The sequence below is a fragment of the Mobula birostris genome, chromosome 12, assembly GCF_030028105.1.
Source record: "Mobula birostris isolate sMobBir1 chromosome 12, sMobBir1.hap1, whole genome shotgun sequence".
NCBI lineage: Eukaryota > Metazoa > Chordata > Chondrichthyes > Myliobatiformes > Myliobatidae > Mobula > Mobula birostris.
In genome coordinates, this window is record NC_092381.1 from 46,675,304 (window position 1) to 46,695,309 (window position 20,006).

Consider the following 20,006-nt stretch of genomic DNA (forward strand, 5'->3'; position numbering starts at 1 on the left):
GAAGAGATTGCTGAGCCTCTGGCTAGGATCTTTATGTTCTCATTGTCCATGGGAATGGTACCGGAGGATTGGAGGGAGGTGAATGTTGTCCCCTTGTTCAAAAAAGGTAGTAAGGATAGTCCGGGTAATTATAGACCAGTGAGCCTTGCGTCTGTCGTGGGAAAGCTGTTGGAAAAGATTCTTAGAGATAGGATCTCTGGACATTTAGAGAATCATGGTCTGATCAGGGACAGTCAGCATGGCTTTGTGAAGGGCAGATTGTGTCTAACAAGCCTGATAGAATTCTTTGAGGAGGTGACCAGGCATATAGATGAGGGTAGTGCAGTGGATGTGATCTATATGGATTTTAGTAAGGCATTTGACAAGGTTCCACACGGTAGGCTTATTCAAAAAGTCAGAAGGCATGGGATCCAGGGAAGTTTGGCCAGGTGGATTCAGAATTGGCTTGCCTGCAGAAGGCAGAGGGTGGTGGTGGAGGGAGTACATTCAGATTGGAGGATTGTGACTAGTGGTGTCCCACAAGGATCAGTTCTGGGACCTCTACTTTTCATGATTTTTATTAACGATCTGGATGTCGGGGTAGAAGGGTGGGTTGGCAAGTTTGCAGATGACACAAAGGTTGGTGGTGTTGTAGATAGTGTAGAGGATTGTCAAAGATTGCAGAGAGACATTGATAGGATGCAGAAGTGGACTGAGAAGTGGCAGATGGAGTTCAACCTGGAGAAGTGTGAGGTGGTGCACTTTAGAAGGACAAACTCCAAGGCAGAGTACAACGTAAATGGTAGGATACTTGGTAGTGTGGAGGAGCAGAGGGATCTCGGGGTACATGTCCACAGATCCCTGAAAGTTGCCTCACAGGTGGATAGGGTAGTTAAGAAAGCTTATGGGGTGTTAGCTTTCATAAGTCGAGGGATAGAGTTTAAGAGTCGCGATGTAATGCTGCAGCTCTATAAAACTCTGGTTAGGCCACACTTGGAGTACTGTGTCCAGTTCTGGTCGCCTCACTATAGGAAGGATGTGGAAGCATTGGAAAGGGTACAGAGGAGATTTACCAGGATGCTGCCTGGTTTAGAGAGTATGCATTATGATCAGAGATTAAGGGAGCTAGGGCTTTACTCTTTGGAGAGAAGGAGGATGAGAGGAGGCATGATAGAGGTGTACAAGATACTAAGAGGAATAGATAGAGTGGATAGCCAGCGCCTCTTCCCCAGGGCACCACTGCTGAATACATGAGGACATGGCTTTAAGGTAAGGGGTGGGAAGTTCAAGGGGGATATTAGAGGAAGGTTTTTTACTCAGAGAGTGGTTGGTGCGTGGAATGCACTGCCTGAGTCAGTGGTGGAGGCAGATACACTAGTGAAGTTTAAGAGACTACTGGACATGTATATGGAGGAATTTAAGGTGGGGGCTTATGTGGGAGGCAGGGTTTGAGGGTCAGCACAACATTGTGGACCGAAGGGCTGTACTGTTCTATGTTCTATGAAAACATCTTTACCAACAGAAGCAGCCTACCCCTTTGCCTACCTGCCTGTCCTTTAGATACTAAATTTCCAATTATGTACTTCTTTCAGCCACGACTCAGTGATGCCCACAACATCAAACTTGCCAGTTTCTAACCGGGCCACAAGTTCAGAAATTGCTGCATTGTGATCCTGACTGCTTTGGAGATAAAGATATTTTGTAGGGCACAGAGCTGAAATTTAATTCTATGAAATTTGCTCATAGCTATCTGTATAATACATATCTACCTTTGTCTTAGAGGAAAAGCAATTTGATTTAACTTTTTCTGTACAGCAGACATATAACTTCATGTTAAATCTCAATGTTGCAACTGAGTTGCTGGCTAAAATTGAATCTGACGGCAACTTATGTGTATGGAAATGATTTTCCAAAGGGCGACTATCAGGATGATTTTGGGAGGCGTCCTGCACCTACATTTGGCATCAGGGGGACGTTCCGAATTCTAGCCGGATGTTCCTGGTCGTCGGGTGCGTCAGTTCCGGTAGGTCCCCGGCTGCCGGCTTCATTCAGTTTGCTCGGAAGGTCGGATGAATCATGAAGCTTCGGGAGGCCTTGCTTGCCGTGTTTTGCAGCGGTCTGATCTGCTCCCACGCATCTGAGGGTGGAAGTCTAGGAAGAGGTTTGTCAGTATTTTTAAGATAAGAAATCATTAATGGCCTCGTTCTGTTGCAAAACCCGATCACTCATTGTGTGGCTAAGAATGACAAGTTTCCTATAGTTACGTAAGTTATTATGTTAGATGGGATGCTCAGATGCTAATGTAGGGTGAATGTCATTTTTGTTTTCGACCCAGTAATCCATTTGGAAAAATAGAAGGGAGAACAAGTAATAGTTCTTGCACATCCATGAAAGGAAATCGTTGATTTATTCTCCATTTTGTTCTAGTATTTCATTCCCTGCAGAATACGAGGTTCTACAGAATCCATCCTTAAAAGTCCATGCCGATAATTATCGATTAATTTAAGATGGCCCTTTCGTATTTAACAACAAGTGATTAAGATTCGCAATACATATTGTTTGGATATGAGAATTTGACTTGGTGTGGTATAACTTATTGAAACTGGGAATTTAACTATTTTTCAGGATTTGGAGATCATATTCACTGGACTACACTTGATGATGGTAAAAAAGTAGCCGAAGCCAGGTATACAGAACTTCCTCTTCCTGTTCTGGCGTGGAGTTTTATACAAATTATGCAAATCTGAATGTACTGTGTTCATACTAAAACACTATTGTTGGCAGCAGTTGAATCGTCAGAGCTTAGAAAAAAATACGCCTCCAAACTTGGATTGGCGTATTGGGCCGTTCATTTTCAGCATTTATACATCGTGTATGTTTGATTTAGGACAAGTGGGTATGCTTTTAATAATATGGCTTAGTTCAAATAATAATGTAGTGAAATGGAAATCATCTATATTTTGTATACTTGTGAAAGTAACTTTTACTACAGCTATGCAGATTACAGATGTTTGTATTTTGCGGTTACTTCACCACAAGGTGTCAGTACTTAATTTAGAAAAGGAAATATTCATTGTGTTTTTTTGCAGTGGGCTAAACTTTAAAAATACTAGAGATAAACAGTATAGATTGCTAATTATGCACAGCAACTTCAAGGAAATAACAGAATGACTTTTGAAAATCCATAAATTACTTTCTAAAATGGTCTGCTGTGTTGCAAGGTGGATAAAAACTGCATTTTACATTGTCGACATGGCTCCAACGGTCAACACTGTTTCCATTGTTTGTATTCTATTGATGAAGCAAATGTATTTTAATCTGACTATTGAGGTGGAAATTCCAAGTTGAGTCTGAGCTTTTTGCAGTCAAAGAACTATTTTGTGAAATATTTCCTATTGAAATGCTGATTTTTTTGTTTGATTTGCATTTGGCAACTGTATTTATGAGCGTAGTTGTAAATGCAAGTAGACCCCATTGTATCCTTTCAGTATAATCCCAAATTCCTAACTGGAGAATTTCCTGAGAATTGGTCAGAATCATTTTTCATATGAGTTAAAATTAGAAAAGTGCACAACTGAATCCAAACTCTTTATTGCAAAATATGCACGCATGAACAATAAGCAGAATTCCGAGGAGATTTTGCCTTCCATATCTCCTTGGTAAGCCAATAGCAGTGACTTGGGGGTTAGCGGGATGATGCCTTTGGGCTTCATGGGTGCTTTGATGGTTTTAATCTTTGGGCCCATCTGTTGAGATGTCAAATGGTATGTTTTCACATTCAGAGTCAGACGCAGATCCAGTGCTGTTGTGTTGCACTTTATGGCCTTTCAGCTCTGTACATTCGCATTTGACCTTTTTTTATTTAAAAAAAACAAAACTAATTGTAAATATAATTAGCAGTAAGACTGTGAAAGACGTGATACCAGCAGAATGCAGTAAATATTATTTGGATTGTTTAATTTTATAATTTGCTTTCTGCAGTCAATTGCCTTGATTTGGCATTTTAGTGATACACTGAGTGGACTATTGATTAAGGAGTTTTTCATGTGTCTTATTTCCCTCCAAGAGGACTGTAACCATGTTGTGGTTTGGAGGCTTGCATTCCTCAATGATCTGGAGAGCTATTTTGGCTGGAGTCAGGGCTTTATACTTTGGCTCTTGGTTGAGTCGCCCATGCCAAAAGGGTCTAAGGGTAGAAGACGGACTAAGTGTGGTCCTCTGGTCCTTCAGGTTCAGGGATTCATCTCGGGGCTAACAACCCTGACCGATAAGACAAAACTGTTATGGAAACAGCGAAGAAGAATCCTACATCTGAGTGAGATGGTATTTCTGGGACTCCACCCAGGACTGACAGTAGTGAAAACTGAGGAAGCTATTGGCACAGTGAAGGATACCCTGAACACTGCCGGAGATGGTGGATCTTCATTGCTGCCCTAAATGCCAGCGGTAATGGGCAGTTAGTAAGTAATGTGTCCTTCCTGGCAAAGCTAGGTTGCAGTTGAATTGTGCAATGTTTTGGTTTGATTTTGGCTGCTCTGAGTTAGTTGGTTTTAGCACGTTTGCAATAGAAGTGATACTTCGGTTTCTCTGACCTGGTTTGCTATTTGTAATCATTGTCTTGAGGCCCTTAAAGCAGCCGTGGTATGTCAGTGCCTGAGGTTCCCTGGGTATTGGTGGGATAGCTTGCAAATTCTCACTGTCCAGATTGGCATGAAGATTAGTGGCTGATATTTCCATGAAACTCCATTTGAGACAGGGAAATGGAGGAAGAAGAAATGGGAAATAGCCATTGTGAAATTTGTGCATATTATTTATTTGCCCAATAATATTGGTTCGGTTTTGGGGAGCAAGATTTAAAATGTCTTATGATTTGGTGTGAACATTCAGAGATCATTAAGATGAGTAACCTGTATATTATTTACTGATAAAGATTTTTCTTTGTTCTCTTTTTAGTGGTCTGCCACTGATGTTGATCATACATAAAAGCTGGTGTGGTGCTTGTACAGGTAGATTCATAATTTGGATTCTTCTAAAAATTTAAATTCTAATAATTTAAAAATTATTGATCTTAACTATTTTCTATACCACATCATCATGAAAATGTTCTACTTAAACATTTCTTTTTGTGAATTATACTATTACTTCTAGCTCTGAAACCAAAGTTTGCCTCTTCTCAGGAGATCTCAGAACTGGCACATAACTTTGTCATGGTGAATGTAGAGGTAAGAGGATCCATGTTTTAGCTCTTCTCCAGATTTGATGATCAAGCCTATTCCATGCCCTTGTGATGCTCAGACAACGGGCTTTGATGTCCTTTGCCAAACCCTAATGGGTATTGTCCTGGGAGAGATAAAAATGAAAGTTATTTTAAATCTAAGGTGAGGGAGGAAAAATAGGGTTAATTAACATTTGCAAACAAGAGAAAGTCTGCAGATGTTGGAAATCTGAGCAACACACACAAAATGCTGGAGGAGCTCAGCAGGCCAGACAGCATCTATGGAAAAGAGCACAGTTGTCGTTTTGGGCTGCGACCCTTCAGCAGGACTGGAGAAAAAAAAGATGAGTAGAGATGAAAGGTGGGGGGAGGGGAGGCAGAGGCACAGGGTGATAGGTGTTACTGGGAGGGGCAGGGGTAAAGAAAAGAACTGGTGGGAAGTTGATTGGTGAAAGAGACCAGGGTTGGAGAGGGGGGAATCTAACAGAAGGCCCTGGAAAAAAGAAAAGGGGGAGCAGTGCCAGAGATGGGCAGGCAAGGAGATAAGGTGAGAGAGGGAAGAGGAGATGGGAAATGATGAGGGGTGGGGGCATTACCGGAAGTTTGAGAAATTGATGTTCATACCATTAGGTTGGAGGTTACCCAGATGAACTATAAGGTGGTGTTCCTCCAACCTGAGTGTGGCCTTAGAGGAGGCCATGGACTGACATATGGGAATGGGAAGTGGAATTAAAATGGGTGGCCACTGGGCGATCCTGCTTTTTCTGGCAGATGAAGCAAGAGTGCTCAGCGAAGCGGTCTCCCAATCTATGTCGGGATCAAATTATCATTTGGTCAAATTGGACAATTGAAGCAAGTTCATGAGACCATTTTTATATTTCCTGTTATTAGACATGTTGTAAGGTATGAAATCCCCCTGATCCGTCTGTCCAGCAAATGCTGCAATTCTGTTCTGAAGGTGTGCAAAGACTTGTGATTTATAGGTTAACACTAGTCTGGGAAAAGAACTGCCAAATAAAGTCTGTTTATTCCCCTCCATAGATGCTGTCTGACTTAATGAGTTCCTCCAGCATTTTGTGTGTGTTGCTAATGATTTCCAGCCTTTGCAGAATCTTTGGCTTAAGTCTAGCTTGACTCTTTCCTATTTTATATGCATCACCCTGATTTCCCCTTCAATGAGTCATTTGGAGTCGGCAGAATAATATCCCTTGAAAATATCTTGTAAGTAGCTCATATCCAAAGTCAATGTCCCTGACTATGTAAGTGGATCTGAATAACAAAAGTTGTTCTTGAGCAGAATGCGCCCCCCCCCCCCAATGTTTCTAACTGGATGCATTGTTCTTAATGTTAGAATGTAGAGCAGTAAGCCACAGGAACAGAACCTTCGGTTTATGATCTCTGGACAAGTGTGATGGCAAATTAAGTTAAATCTTTTCTGCCTGTATGTGATGCATGTCCATCCATTTCCTGTGTGATCACATGTCTATGTAAAAATCTCTAAAATAAGACTGTCATACCTGCTTCCACCACTACCCCGGCAACCTATTCCAGTCACACCTATTGCCCCGCACATCTCCTTTAAATTTCTTCCCCTGCCCCTTAAATGTATGTCCTTTAGTATTTGACCATTCTACCTTGGAAGAAATGTTGTGTCTGCACTAATGTTAGAGCATAGAACAATACGGAACATTACAGGCCCTTTGGCCCACTTTGTTGTGTCAACTTTTTAACCTCCATGATCAAGCTTGCCCTTCCCTCCCACCCAGCCCCCCCATTTTATTTCATCTGTGTGCTTATCTAAGAGTCTCTTTAATAAGACTAATGTATCTGCCTACCACCAATCCAGCCGTGTATTCCATCCAACAACCACTCGGTGTTTCTTCAAAAAAAAACACTACCTCTGACGTCTCTCCTATACTTTCCTCCAATCACCTTAAAAATATGTCCTGTCATATTAGTCATTGTTGGCCTGGGACAAAAGCATTTGTTGTCCACTCTACTTTTGCCTCTTACCATATACACTCGTATCAAGACGACTCCTCTGTTCCAAGAGAAAAGCCCTAACAAGCTCAACGTTATGGGACATGCTCTCTAATCCAGGCAGCATCCTGGCAAATATCTTCTCTTAAAACTTCCACATCCTTCCTATAATGAGGAGACCAAAACTGAGCGCAATACTCCAAATGTGGTTTGACCAGAGTTTTATGGAGTTGTAACATTACCTCGCAGATCTTGAACTAAGTCCCCCGACGAATGAAGATCAACACACATATGCCGCCTTAAACATGCTAATAACGTGTGCCAACTTTGAAAGATCTATGGACATGGATCCCAAGATCCCGTTGTTCATTCACACGGTTAAAAATCTTTGCTATTGGCCTATACTCTGCTTCAAGTTCAACCTTCCAAAGTGAATCATTTCTCACAGTTCTGGGAACTTTATCTCCCACTTCTTGGCCCAGCTCTGCATCCTGTCAATGTCCCTTTATAACCCAAGATAACCTTCTACCCTATTCATAACACCAACCTTTTTATCATCATAAAAGCTACTAACCCTCCTTTCCACTTCGTCATTCAAGTCATTTATGAAAATCGCAATGAGCAGTGGTCCCAGTACAGATCCCTGTGGAGCACCATGAGCCATGCATCTCCAGGCAGTGTATGTCCCATCTGCTGCCACCTTTTGTGGCAAGCCAATTCTGAATCCATGCAGCCATTTTTCCCTGGATTCCATGCCTCCTGACTTTTGAATAAGCTGCCATAGGGAACATTATTGAACTCCTTACTGAAATCCATATTCACCACATCCACTTAGTCATTTCCTCAAAGAAAAGAGTCAATCAGGCTCATGAAGCATGACCTGCCCCTCACAAAGCCACACTGACAATCCCAAATCAGACTATGCTTCTCCAAATACTGGTACATCCTGCCTTTAAAAATTGTTTCCAGTAGTCTGCCACCTCTGATATAAGACTCACAGGTCTATAATTCCCAAGATTGTCCTCTAACCCTTTTTATTGAACAAAGGAATAACTTTGTTCTGGCACTACTCCTGTGGTCAGTGAGGACACAAAGATCACCAGTGGCTGCAATCACTTCCCTTGCTTCCCATAATAACCTGGGGTATATCCCCCTCCAATGACATATCTGTCCTAATGTTTTTCAAAAGTATTAACAAATCCTTTTTTCAACCCCCACATGTTCCAACTCATTAGCTTGTTCTACGCTGACCTCACATTCATCAAGGTCCTGCTCACTGATGAATACTGAAACAAAGTATTCATTAAGAACTCCAACCTCCTCGGACTTTGTCCTTTTTCCCTGATTGGTCCTACCCCTATTCTTCACATATGTGTAGAATGCCTTAATGTTTTCTTTGCCAAGGCCTTCACATGTACCCTTCTAGCTCTCCAATTCTCTTCTTAAGTCCCCTCCTTCTGGCCACTTGTAATTCTCTGGAGCCCTGTCAGGTCTTTGCTTCCTGAATCTTAAGTTTTCTTTTTCTCTTCCTCTTGACTAAATGTTCTACTTCACTTGTTAACTCTGGTTGCTTCACCCTACCATCCTTTCCCTGCCTCAACTGGGCAAACTTGTTCAGAACGCCACATAAGTGCTGCCAAAACAACCTGCACATTCCTGAGAACAGCTGTTCCCAATTTGTGCTCCCAAATATTTATTTATTGAGATACAGCATGGATAGGCCTTCTGGCCTTTTGAGCCGTGCTGCCCAGCAATCTCCCAATTTAATCCTAGCCTAATCACAGGACAGTTTACAATGACCAATTAACCTACGAAATGGTACATCTTTAAACTGTGCGATGAAACTGGAGCACCCAGAGGACACCCACGCAGTCACGGGGAGAATATACAAGCTGCTTGTAAGCGCTGGTGGGAATTGAACCTGGGACATCGGTACTGTAAAGCACTGTGCTACTGTGCTGCCCCAAATATCTGCCTAATAGCATCGTTGTCAGCCCTTTCCCAATTAAATACTTTTCCTTCTGTCGTCTAAGTCATACAGAAGGATAGCATGATGCGGTTTATTGAATTTTATTTGAGTATTTCTCCCATTGCTTTTGTAGGATGACGAGGAGCCAAAGGATTTGGCATTTAGCCCAGATGGAGGTTATGTACCTAGGATTTTATTCTTGGGTAAGAACTAAGTTCCTGACATGTTACCTCACTGGTTAGCACTGCTGAATTGGTGCCATCTGTGAGATTACCAAATCAACCCATTCTGAACATTGTAAAACTGGTCTCTGCTTTAAGTAAAGCCTACAATTTGCAAATTAATGCCACAATTTTGTCCCACCAACTTTTTGTTTTTCTACTGAAAGGAGCTGCTTTTAACTATTTAAAGAGTAGACAATTCTGGCAGATGATATTTGTTTCTTAAATCGTACCTCTTCAATTGTATAGTACAGGCCCACAATCCCTTATCTGAAATCCTTGGGGCCAGTTGCATTTCGGAATTCAGATTTCAGACCCCCCGCCCCCCCCACCATCAATACCAAAAAACATACATGCTCAAGTCCCTTATTTAACCTGTCTCTGTGCGGTGGACTTTAGGACCCAGTGGCGCACCAAACCTATGCACATCCTCCTGTATACTTTAAATCATCTCTACTTATAATACCTAATACAATGTAAATGCTATGTAAATAATTGCTATACTGTATTTAGGGAATAATGACAAGAAATTTTATTTACAACGAAAACATTCAATGAAACATATAAATATACGGCTTCAAATGAACTGAATCAAACACATGGTAAATGACTTATTGGAATAAATGTAGAACGTCACAGTCACTGTAAAACTTTGGTAACTTGTCTTTCTGTTTATTTAAATCATATACAGTGGTAGTTCCGACACTATTTTCTTTAGTAAGACGCTGCACAGACATGCCACGATCAAGCTTCTGCAATAACTCCACTTTCTGCATTATTGATAGAGAAGATTCCTTCTCTTTTTCTCATTGTTACCCATAGGGGTATCTGCAGCTCTTTTTGACATTTCCACAGTGAAATTAAACACAAAGTCAACAGTGAACACAAAATATCAGCGAACAGCAAATGCACGTGTAACCAGTACGAGCGCTGAGCCACAACTGACGTCTGGCGGCATCTGCTAGTGCTGCCACGTCATACCCGAGTGACGTCAGCTGTCGGCGAAAAATACTTAGGTTTTTGGAACTTTTTGGATTTCAGAATTTCAGATAAAGGAATGTGCACCTGTATTAGTTATTTGCTGATCTATGAAGTGCTTCTTTCTGAAACTTAATCGATTTCTTTCTTCATGTGTTTCAGAAAGGTTTGTTTGGCTGATAGTTATGAGTGAATTGCTAAAGTAATGAAATACAATTTAAGAAATTATCTGCTAGTTGACCTATTGATAGATCAATTAATCATGAATTTCTCTTCTATTTATTCCATTTGTTGTTGGTTACTTTGCAGATGCTCGAGGTAATGTTCATCCTGAGGTCATTAATCAACAGGGAAATCCCAAATACAAGTATTTCTACAGTTCTGCTGACCAAGGTGAGTGTGTTTCTTTATCAAATACTTGTACTTTTGATGCCCATCCAATCTTAGTTCTTTTGTCATTGTACAGTTTATTAGGCTGGAATGTACACTTAGCTTTTGCTTTAGATAACCATATGTTAGGGGATAGAAGAGAGATGCACACTGCCGGTAAGGAGTTTGTATATTCTCCTTGTGACCACGTGGGTTTCCACTGGGTGCTCTGGTTTCCTCCCACAGTCCAAAGACGTACCGGTTGATTTGTCCTTGAAGATTGTCCTGTAATTAGGCTAGAGTTAGATCAGGGGATTGCTGGGCAGTGCAACTTAAAGGGCTGGAAGGGCCTCGTCGGTGCTGCCTGTCAATCAATCAATCAATACATAAATAATGAAACAACTTGAATGCTTTGTCTCACTAATCAGAATTTGAGTGAATGAATACGATCTTTATTTGGTGTTTATTCTTGTTTTTTAATCTGGGAATTGAGAGGCCTAAGCCATTGAGAACACCCTTTCCCTTAATTCAAATATAATTTTCTGGTGTGTGTATAAAATAAAATCAATAATTTTATCAAGCATTCCATTAGCCAAAACATGTACAAATGCTGTCATTTGATGCAGTGATTTTCTGGAATGAAATTAATGCCTTTGTAAAAGTGGTGATTGTTTTTTGTAATTGTGTCCATGGAAATAGAATTACTTTGGTTATGTCATTGGCCAGTGAGGGGTTTCTGCATTTTTTTTATTGCTATTCTATGATTGTTTTGGGGGAGGCACAGTTCATTTAAATAATCAAAAACTGGACACGTTTTCTTAGTTGGAACTGCCTAATTAAAGTTCAGCACTAATACACAATATGTTCTGAGTTCCAGAATGAATTGTATGAATAAAAAGTAATTGCTGAATGCTTTTCCAATGGTTTGGAGGGAAAATTAGTTTGCCACTCACATTTCACATTGTGGATGTCACCTCTGGATCAAGAGGAGCTGATTTGCGTAAATTACTGATCGACTCATACTGTCAACTACCATTGTTAATTGTCTTCTGAATCAGCTGACATCTCTTAAGTAAGACCATAAGACATAAGGGCAGAATCAGACCATTTGGCCCATCAAGTCTGCTCTGCTATTCCATCATGGCTGATTTATTATCCCCCTCAATCCCATTCTCTTGCCTTATCCCTGTAACCTTTGAAGCCCTTACGAATCAAGAGCCTATCAATCTTTGCTTCAAATATACCTAATGACTTGGTCTCCATAGCCATGTGTGCAATAATTTCCACGGATTTACTCTGGTTCGAAAAATTTCTCCTCATCCTTCTATTCTGAGGTTGTGCCCTCTGGTCCTAGACTCCCCCCACTATAGGAAACATCCTCTCCACATCCACTCTACCTAGGCTTTTCAATATTCAATAGGGTTCAAAGTACATTTATTACCTAAGTATATATGCGGTAAAAAACCCTGAAATTCGATTTCCCGCAGAGGGTTACAAAACAAAGAGACACCGTTCAAAGAAAGCATCAAACACCCAACATGCAAAAAAATGCAAATTTTGAAAAATGAGTGCATAACAATCAGAATATTAAACCTCAAACCACAGAGTCCTTGAAACAGTCAAGTTCACTGTAGTTGAGTTCAATTGAACACTGTTTCAATCGTTGACTGCAGGCCACAGAGGCAGTCCACCCCAATCAAACCACAGAGTCCTTGAAACAGTCTAGGGATGTTCAGTTCAATTGAGCGCTCTGTCATTCGTTGAAACAGCCTAGGCATGTTCAGTTCAATTGAGCGCTCTGTCATTTGTTGAAACAGTCTAGGGACGTTCAGTTCAATTGAGCGCTGTGTCATTCGTTGAAACAGCCTAGGCATGTTCAGTTCAATTGAGCGCTGTGTCATTCGTTGAAACAGTCCACAGAGCTGGTCCACCCCAATCAAAATAGCAGTTTAAAAAAGAGTAACCAGAGATGCAAATAATGTGAACTGCAGAGTCCTCCATAAATGGGTCCAATCCACAAACCACACTGATCAAACCTTGCCCAAGACCCAAGATTTCTGCACAGCGAGTGAGAGGGAGACAGACCGGTTTACCACAGGCAGAGGGTGCTGAACACCTGTTTGCCTTCTGCTGTCATCCTCATTGATTTCAATGAGATCTCCCTTTATTCTTCTAAAACTCCAGCGATTACAAGCCCATACCCATCAAATGCTGCTCGTATGTTAACCCTTGAGTTATCAGGATCATTATTGTAAACCTCCTTTGAATCCTCTCCAATGTCAGCACATCCTTTCTTAGGTAAGGGGCCCAAAACTGCTCACAATACTCCCAAGTGGGATATGACCAATACCTTATAAAGCCTCAGCTTTACCTTGCTTGTATTTTCTCATCCTTTTGAAATGAATGCCAACATTGCATTTGCCTTCATTCCCTCCGACTCAACCTGCAGGTTATACTGAGTTGTCACAGTGCAGAAAAAGTTTCTCATAGCTTAATCAGCACTGACTGGCCTGACCCAGCTCAAGTTTACGGCGCTGGCTCGGCAAGAAATGCTGGCAGATTCCAGCAAGGCTGGGCACTGTGGTTGGACGATGGGGAAAACCAAAATTAGAAATCACTTATAGATTACTTCTTCTGAATCAGTCATCAAGTCCATGTTTGCCCTATCAAAGATGGAATGAGACTTAAATGTTGTTTCAGAGGTTCTGATGGCAACTTAAAGAATCTGTATTATCTAGTCCAATCAGAATTTGAAAAACTTCAAATCAAAGCTTTAAAAACTAATTATGTCGTTCACTGCTCTTTGAACTCAGACCTTCCAAAATCCATTTAACTGAAACATTTGATGAAAGGAGAATTTTCACAGAGTGTATGTAACTCTTTTCTCATTTGGTTAGTGATATAAGTAAAATGTTACAAGATTTTATTATTTAACTTGGTTAGAAGTTTTTATATCTGATCTCTGAATAACCTCTTTTTAAAAAGTCTGTGTTCTGGTTTCATTTAGTGGTATTTGCTATGAAGGAAGCCCAAGAAAAGCTGACTGGTGACATAGCTACACAACAACGATACACAGATGAATTTTGAGCTCATTATCCACTGACTTCTGTAGATTGTCGGACAAGAAAGATCGTTAAATTTATCCAAGATCATTTACTGATTTATCATTGTGATATTATTTGAAGGTTATTTTTAATTTTTATTTACTGATTTTCAAAATCAGTAAATCTAGAAAGATGTTCTTACATTTTCAGATCCTTGGGAGATCATAACTATTTTAAGGACTTGTGGGATGGCCGATTGTATTCATGTTAATGGTAATATGTTAATGCATTTACATTAATACAAATCCTAAGTAACTTTTGCAGAGATGGAAGTTTTTCAGCTGTTAAGAAAAATTGGTGCCTAAAACTTATTGTTTAGTGCAATAACTGTTACAAACTGCATATGTGACATGATGTATTTTCCATGGATCCAAATTGCATTTTCCCCTAGGCTATAGGTGAAGCCTTGTTGAACTTACAACAGTCTTTTCCTAGGCTACTTAAATATAGAGTATTTCCCTCGACTGACTTTGCTCAAACTCATTTGGTGACATTTTGAGCTCTCAGTTGATACTTGGAGGTTAATACTGAATTATGTATTTAGAAACATTAATTTAGTTAACAAAAGAGGGTTGATTTTCAATTCCAGCAGCAAGTCTGGTATCATAGAGTTCTGACTTGAGCCACATTGTTTTAAGTTAGAATTACTCAATGGCTTTTCATGAAATTCCATTCTCCCCTGTTCCATAGATGGTCTAATTATATATTTGCTGAACTATGGTGTTAGCCCGGGAATTTGGCTGCACACATTAGAGCTTCTGGTTTTTGGAATCATGGAAGTTTTGGTTTAACACCCCTGCAGAGTGGAAACCTGATGATTACACAGTGGAAAAAGGTGAATTCATGATGTCTGCAGCACTAAGAGAAGGGGAAAATTAAGCCTGATTAAGCTTAAATGAAAACAAGACTTGGGATGTGTCTGTATTATTCCTGGTGGCCAGCCTTTTAATTCCAATCTCCATTTTCATCCCGACATTCTGTGGCGTCTAGTGCCATGATGAGGCCAGTGGAGGAGCAACACCTCATTGATTTCTCTAACTTCTGTTAATGCCCCTCCTCCCCTTCTTACCCCATCCCTAATTTATTATTTATTTGTTTGTTTTTTAATGTTTTTCTCTCTTTCCCTCTCACAATAACTCCTTGCCTGTTCTCCATCTTCCTCTGGTGCTCCCCTCCCCCTTTCTTTCTTCCAAGGCCTTCCGTCCCATGATACTCCTCCTTCTCCAGCCTTGTATCCCTTTTGCAAATCAACTTTCCAGCTCTTGGCTTCATCCTTCCCCCTCCTGTCTTCTCCTATCACTTCGGGTCTTCCCCTCCCACTTTCAAATCTCTTACTGTCTCTTCTTTCAGTTAGTCCTGATGAAAGGTCTCAACCCGAAACATCGACTGTACTTCTTCCTATAGATGCTCCCTGGCCTGCTGCGTTCTACCGGCATTTTGTGTGTGTTACCTCATATTCCATCTTGGTAGCCTCCAACCTGATGGCATAAACATCAATTTCTCCTTTCGGTATTTTTTTCTTTTCCCTTCCCTCTTCCCTCTTTTTCTGTTCCCCGCTCTGGCCTATTAATTTTTCTCCTCACCTGCCTATCACCTCCCCCCCGGTGTTCCACCTTCTTTCATTTCTCCCATGGTCCACACTTTTGTCCTGTCAGATTCCTTTTTCTCCAGCCTTTTACTTTTCCAAATACCTGGCTTCACATATCACCGACAGGTTTGCCTTCCCTCCACTCCTCCCACCTATTCTCGCGTTTTCCCCCTTCTTTTCCAGTCCTGATGAAGGGTCTTGGCTGAAACAGAGATTGTTATTTATTCTCAAAGGATGCTGCGTGACCTGCTGAGTTCCTCCAGTATTTTGTGCGTGTTGCTCTGTAATAATTTGTAATTTTTCAAATGGGTTAGAACATTTCACAAAATATTGCTATATTGTGCCCTATTATTTTGCAGCTTAAATATCTGTCACAAAGATCATGTCAAATTATAATAACAACTGGAAACCTCTGAATATTAGTATTTCTGAATTCAAATGATTTTAAGTCTTAATGCAGTGTTAATCCTAAATAGCTTGGGAGCTCTATGAAAATAATAGCTTTAATATGCTTCTACTGATTTGGATGCTAATCATAAATATGTGGGATAAGTTTCAGCCACTTGTTTTGCATACTTGAGGTGGTAAAAATTTCCTAGAGCTGTTTCTTAGTGCCAATATATTTATAAAGAATATTTCCAGTCTTTTATTGTTTTGGCTTAATAGTCATATGGGACCATGTAAGAATATTCTTTTCTCCTGTATATCTCATTTATTAACAGAACATATAACCCTGGTGTATGTGTCAGATTGGAAATGGTCTATGATGGGAATTTACAAGAATCAAATCAAAAAAACCAATGTAATTTCTGTACTTTTAAACTATTAATATCCTGTCTATAAAGCAAATCAGACCGGTTAAACCTAGGTTTTATTTCTGTTGTTGAAATGTATGGACGGAATCTTTGAAGATATAATGGAGTGGGGTGCAGTGTAATTGTACTTGTATTTTATCCTGTATTTTTGATACATTTTTTGGAATGAAATCTATAAAGCTGAAAGAATTGTGCAGTGTATACATGGAACATCGTTCTATTTTTTAAAATGTTTTTCTTCCAAGCAACTTTCCTCAGTCATTTGGATTGAAGTGATTGATTTCTTAGAGTATCTAGAAAGCTCAGCACCAGGAGAACGGTTGGTTTATACTTCCATTTGGCAGGCAACAATTCTATAAACAAAAATTGAACAAGTTAGTGATGAACACCTCCATCATCAGATTTTTATCGAAGTTCTAACTTGTGCAAACTTTGAGTGCAAGTACAGTCATGGGTACCACTGCATGTTACGTAAAGATGGCTGAGGTTTATGTTTAATCCCACAAAAGTGGAATTTAAATTGAAAACAATAGTAAGGACTTTTTGTCTTTTAGTTTAAGATTATTTTCAATAATTTTAGAATCGTTACTGATTTGCAATGGCAATGATTGTTAACTGAAGGCAAAATAGTTGAAAGCAAGTGGATTTTAAAATGGTTTTTTGTTTAAAGGGGATCTAAGTTTCAGAAGGTATTGCCCCTCAAACAACGGGAGTATACGTGATCAAGATGTGTTAACTTAAGCAATTCAGGGATTGCATAAAGGCAATAGAAAAATCCACTGTAATTAACAGTGTTTATGAATGTAGATTTACACAGAGACAATGGTAGTAGGATTGGACGCTGAGAAAGCTTTTGATTCGGTTAGTTGGGCGTTCCTATACAGAGTGTTAGGAAGATTCGGCTTTCAAGAAAAGTTTATTAAAGTAATTCAGACTCTATATGACAGCCCTACAGCCCGAATTAAGATAAATGGGGACCTCTCTGACTCCTTCATCTTAGAGAGAGGCACTAGACAGGGATGCCCAATTTCTCCTCTCCTTTTTGCGCTATATATTGAACCGCTTGCCCAACTAATAAGACAGAGCGAAATCGTAAAAGGTATCAAGGTGGCAGGGATTGAACAGAAAGTGGCGTTATTCGCAGATGATGTTTTGGTCTATCTGAGTGAACCAGAAAAATCATTTATAGGATTGTTTACACTGTTGGATGACTTTGGGAAAATATCAGGTTATAAAATAAATGTAAAGAAAACGCAGGTTATGTCCCTAAATTATACACCATCCAAAAAATTGCAGGATACATACGATCTTAAGTGGGAAGCTAAATCATTAAAATATTTAGGAATAACCGTGCCGAAGGATCTTTCAACGCTGTCACAGGTAAATTATGGGCCATTAATCTCAGAGATAAAAGCAGATATGCGTAGATGGAATCTTATCCCCTTTTTAAGTTTAAATTCAAGGATAAATAATTATTGTATCTTTTCCGTACTTTACTGGTGGAGGTGGATGATAATCAATTCAGGGAATGGGACAAATGGATTTCCCACTTCATTTGGCAAGGAAAGAAACCTAGAATTCGATATAACACCTTACAGTTAGGGAAGGAAGGAGGAGGTATGATTCTTCCTTGCCTGAGAAATTATTTTTATGCCTCACAGATAACCCCTCTGTTATATTGGTGTAATAGGGAATATAAGGCTAGATGGAAGGAAATAGAATTTGAATTAGTTGACAGTTTTCCTCTACAGGCCTCAGTAGCTGACAAAGGATTGATGGCCCAGTTGGAAAAATTTAAAAACAGTTGGATAAATCTTACATTAAAAGTATGGCAGAAGGTGGTTAATTCATGTGGAATTAATAACATGTTAAAACTCTTTAGATGGTGTGCATATGATACTGAATTCCTTCCCAACAGAGGAGATAAAAGATTTGAGCTATGGATAAAGAAAGGTCTTACAACCTACCTCTCATTTATAGATAAAAGAGTATTACCAAGGTTCCAAATCCTGCCGGACAAACATGGCCTAGAACACAATGACTTTTTTAGGTACCTTCAAGTACAAAACTATGTTAACCAGAGATGTAGATATACAGACCTATCAACAGTAGAATTAGAATTTTTCAAGATTCTGAATTCGGCTTGCAGTTCAATACCTAGTAAATCAGTTTCTCGACTATATAATGCACTCTCCCACGCTAAAAATGTAAGTACACTGTATATTAAAGAGAAGTGGGAGAAAGAAGCGGGGTTGGTACTTTCAGAGGAGGCTTGGGGGAAAATCTGCAGCTTTCAATGGTCCTTGACTAATTCTTTGACTTGGAGAGAACATTGTTGGAAAAACATTATGAGATACTTCAAGACCCCATATCAGGAAAAATATAAAGATACAAACGTGACGTGTTGGAGAAGGTGCGGCTCCAAGGAGGCAAATCATTTTCATATTTTCTGGGATTGCCCTAAATTAAGTCTATATTGGGAAGGTATTCATAGAACATTAGTTAAGGTACTTAGGTCCCAGATACCTCTGAACTTTGAGATGCTCTATTTGGGGCATGTATTGTTTCTTGAACAGAAGGAAGATATAAAGTTGCTGCAGGCCCTCTTAGCGGCAAGTAAGAAATCAATCACTAGAAAGTGGCTAAATCCAATACCATCTACATTAGAAGATTGGCAGGAAATTATCTTGGAAATATTTAAAATGGAAAAGTTGACTTACTCCCTGAGAATTCAGAAAGAAAAAATTTATCAAATCTGGAATAAATGGATTGAATATATAACCCCAATGCGAGCAGACTTTAGATGACTCCCCTAATGATTTATACTGCACTTCTCATCAACACAGTAATATTGCTAACGTAAGCACCCATAGTCTAAATGTCTTTTTTTTTGTTTTCTTTTGGAAAATAGAGAATTAACACAAGTAAAGGGAAAGATTTGGGAAAGGGATAATAAATGGAAAAATTAAGTAAATAAGTACATAGGGATTGGATAATTATGTCTGCGGGCAGGAGCAAGCATGAACAAATTAGGATATAAACACCTACAATGGTTGTTACATTGGCTTACATACAACATTTTGGACCAGTAGAAATGGTCCAGAAGAGTTATATGGAAACTATTATTACTATTTTTCTTAACAACTAATACCATTACTTAGCCTAATAGTTTAGAATTACCACAGTACATAAATATCTATTTAAATGTCTAATTTCCTTTTATATCATCTCAATGTGTACTTAAGAATGTATAAGTAATTAGTTTTATACATATAAAAAAATGGAAAAGGTTATATGTGTGAAAAAAGTACATGATATTTGTGAATTCCTTATCCAAATAAAAATAAAATTTAAAAAAAAGAATGTAGATTTACAAAATAAATTGGTTCCTCTCCGTGGCTTGTGGCGCATCAGGCAGCAACCTTGCTCTTTCTTTAGCATTTGTTTTTGAGGTTGAGTTGCTAACTCTGCTCAACCCAGCACAGATTGAAAGTGTGCAAGGAGCTGGCCAGATTCAAACCCAGAACCACTCGTCTCAAAGTCCAGTGTTAATGCCACTACACCAATGGCCGGCTTTACAAAGTAAGTAAGCAAGCTGTAAAAGGAGATGATAAATATGAACAAGATTTGACCACAATGCTGCTGAGATACATCTAGGATGCTCTGGGACACATCACCAGGTCTTTCAACATCGCACAGGTGACCAAGCCGAGGTTGATCAGGGCCCAGCTTGTGTCCTAGCAGCATTGGTCCATGGGTCACCTTGATCCATAGCCATCTGAAGGCAT

The 20,006-nt window shown here is 39.7% G+C and overlaps 1 protein-coding gene across 1 annotated transcript; it reads left to right on the forward strand.

Annotated features, from left to right (window-relative positions):
* Positions 1-2,006: 2,006 nt before the first annotated feature.
* Positions 2,007-19,468, forward strand: txndc12 (thioredoxin domain containing 12 (endoplasmic reticulum)). Its single transcript, XM_072273752.1, has 7 exons — positions 2,007-2,140; positions 2,605-2,665; positions 4,933-4,985; positions 5,128-5,201; positions 9,277-9,346; positions 10,652-10,735; positions 13,719-19,468. The coding sequence occupies exons 1-7, from the start codon at positions 2,056-2,058 to the stop codon at positions 13,796-13,798; spliced, it is 507 nt and encodes a 168-aa protein (XP_072129853.1). The 5' UTR covers positions 2,007-2,055; the 3' UTR covers positions 13,799-19,468.
* Positions 19,469-20,006: the final 538 nt, after the last annotated feature.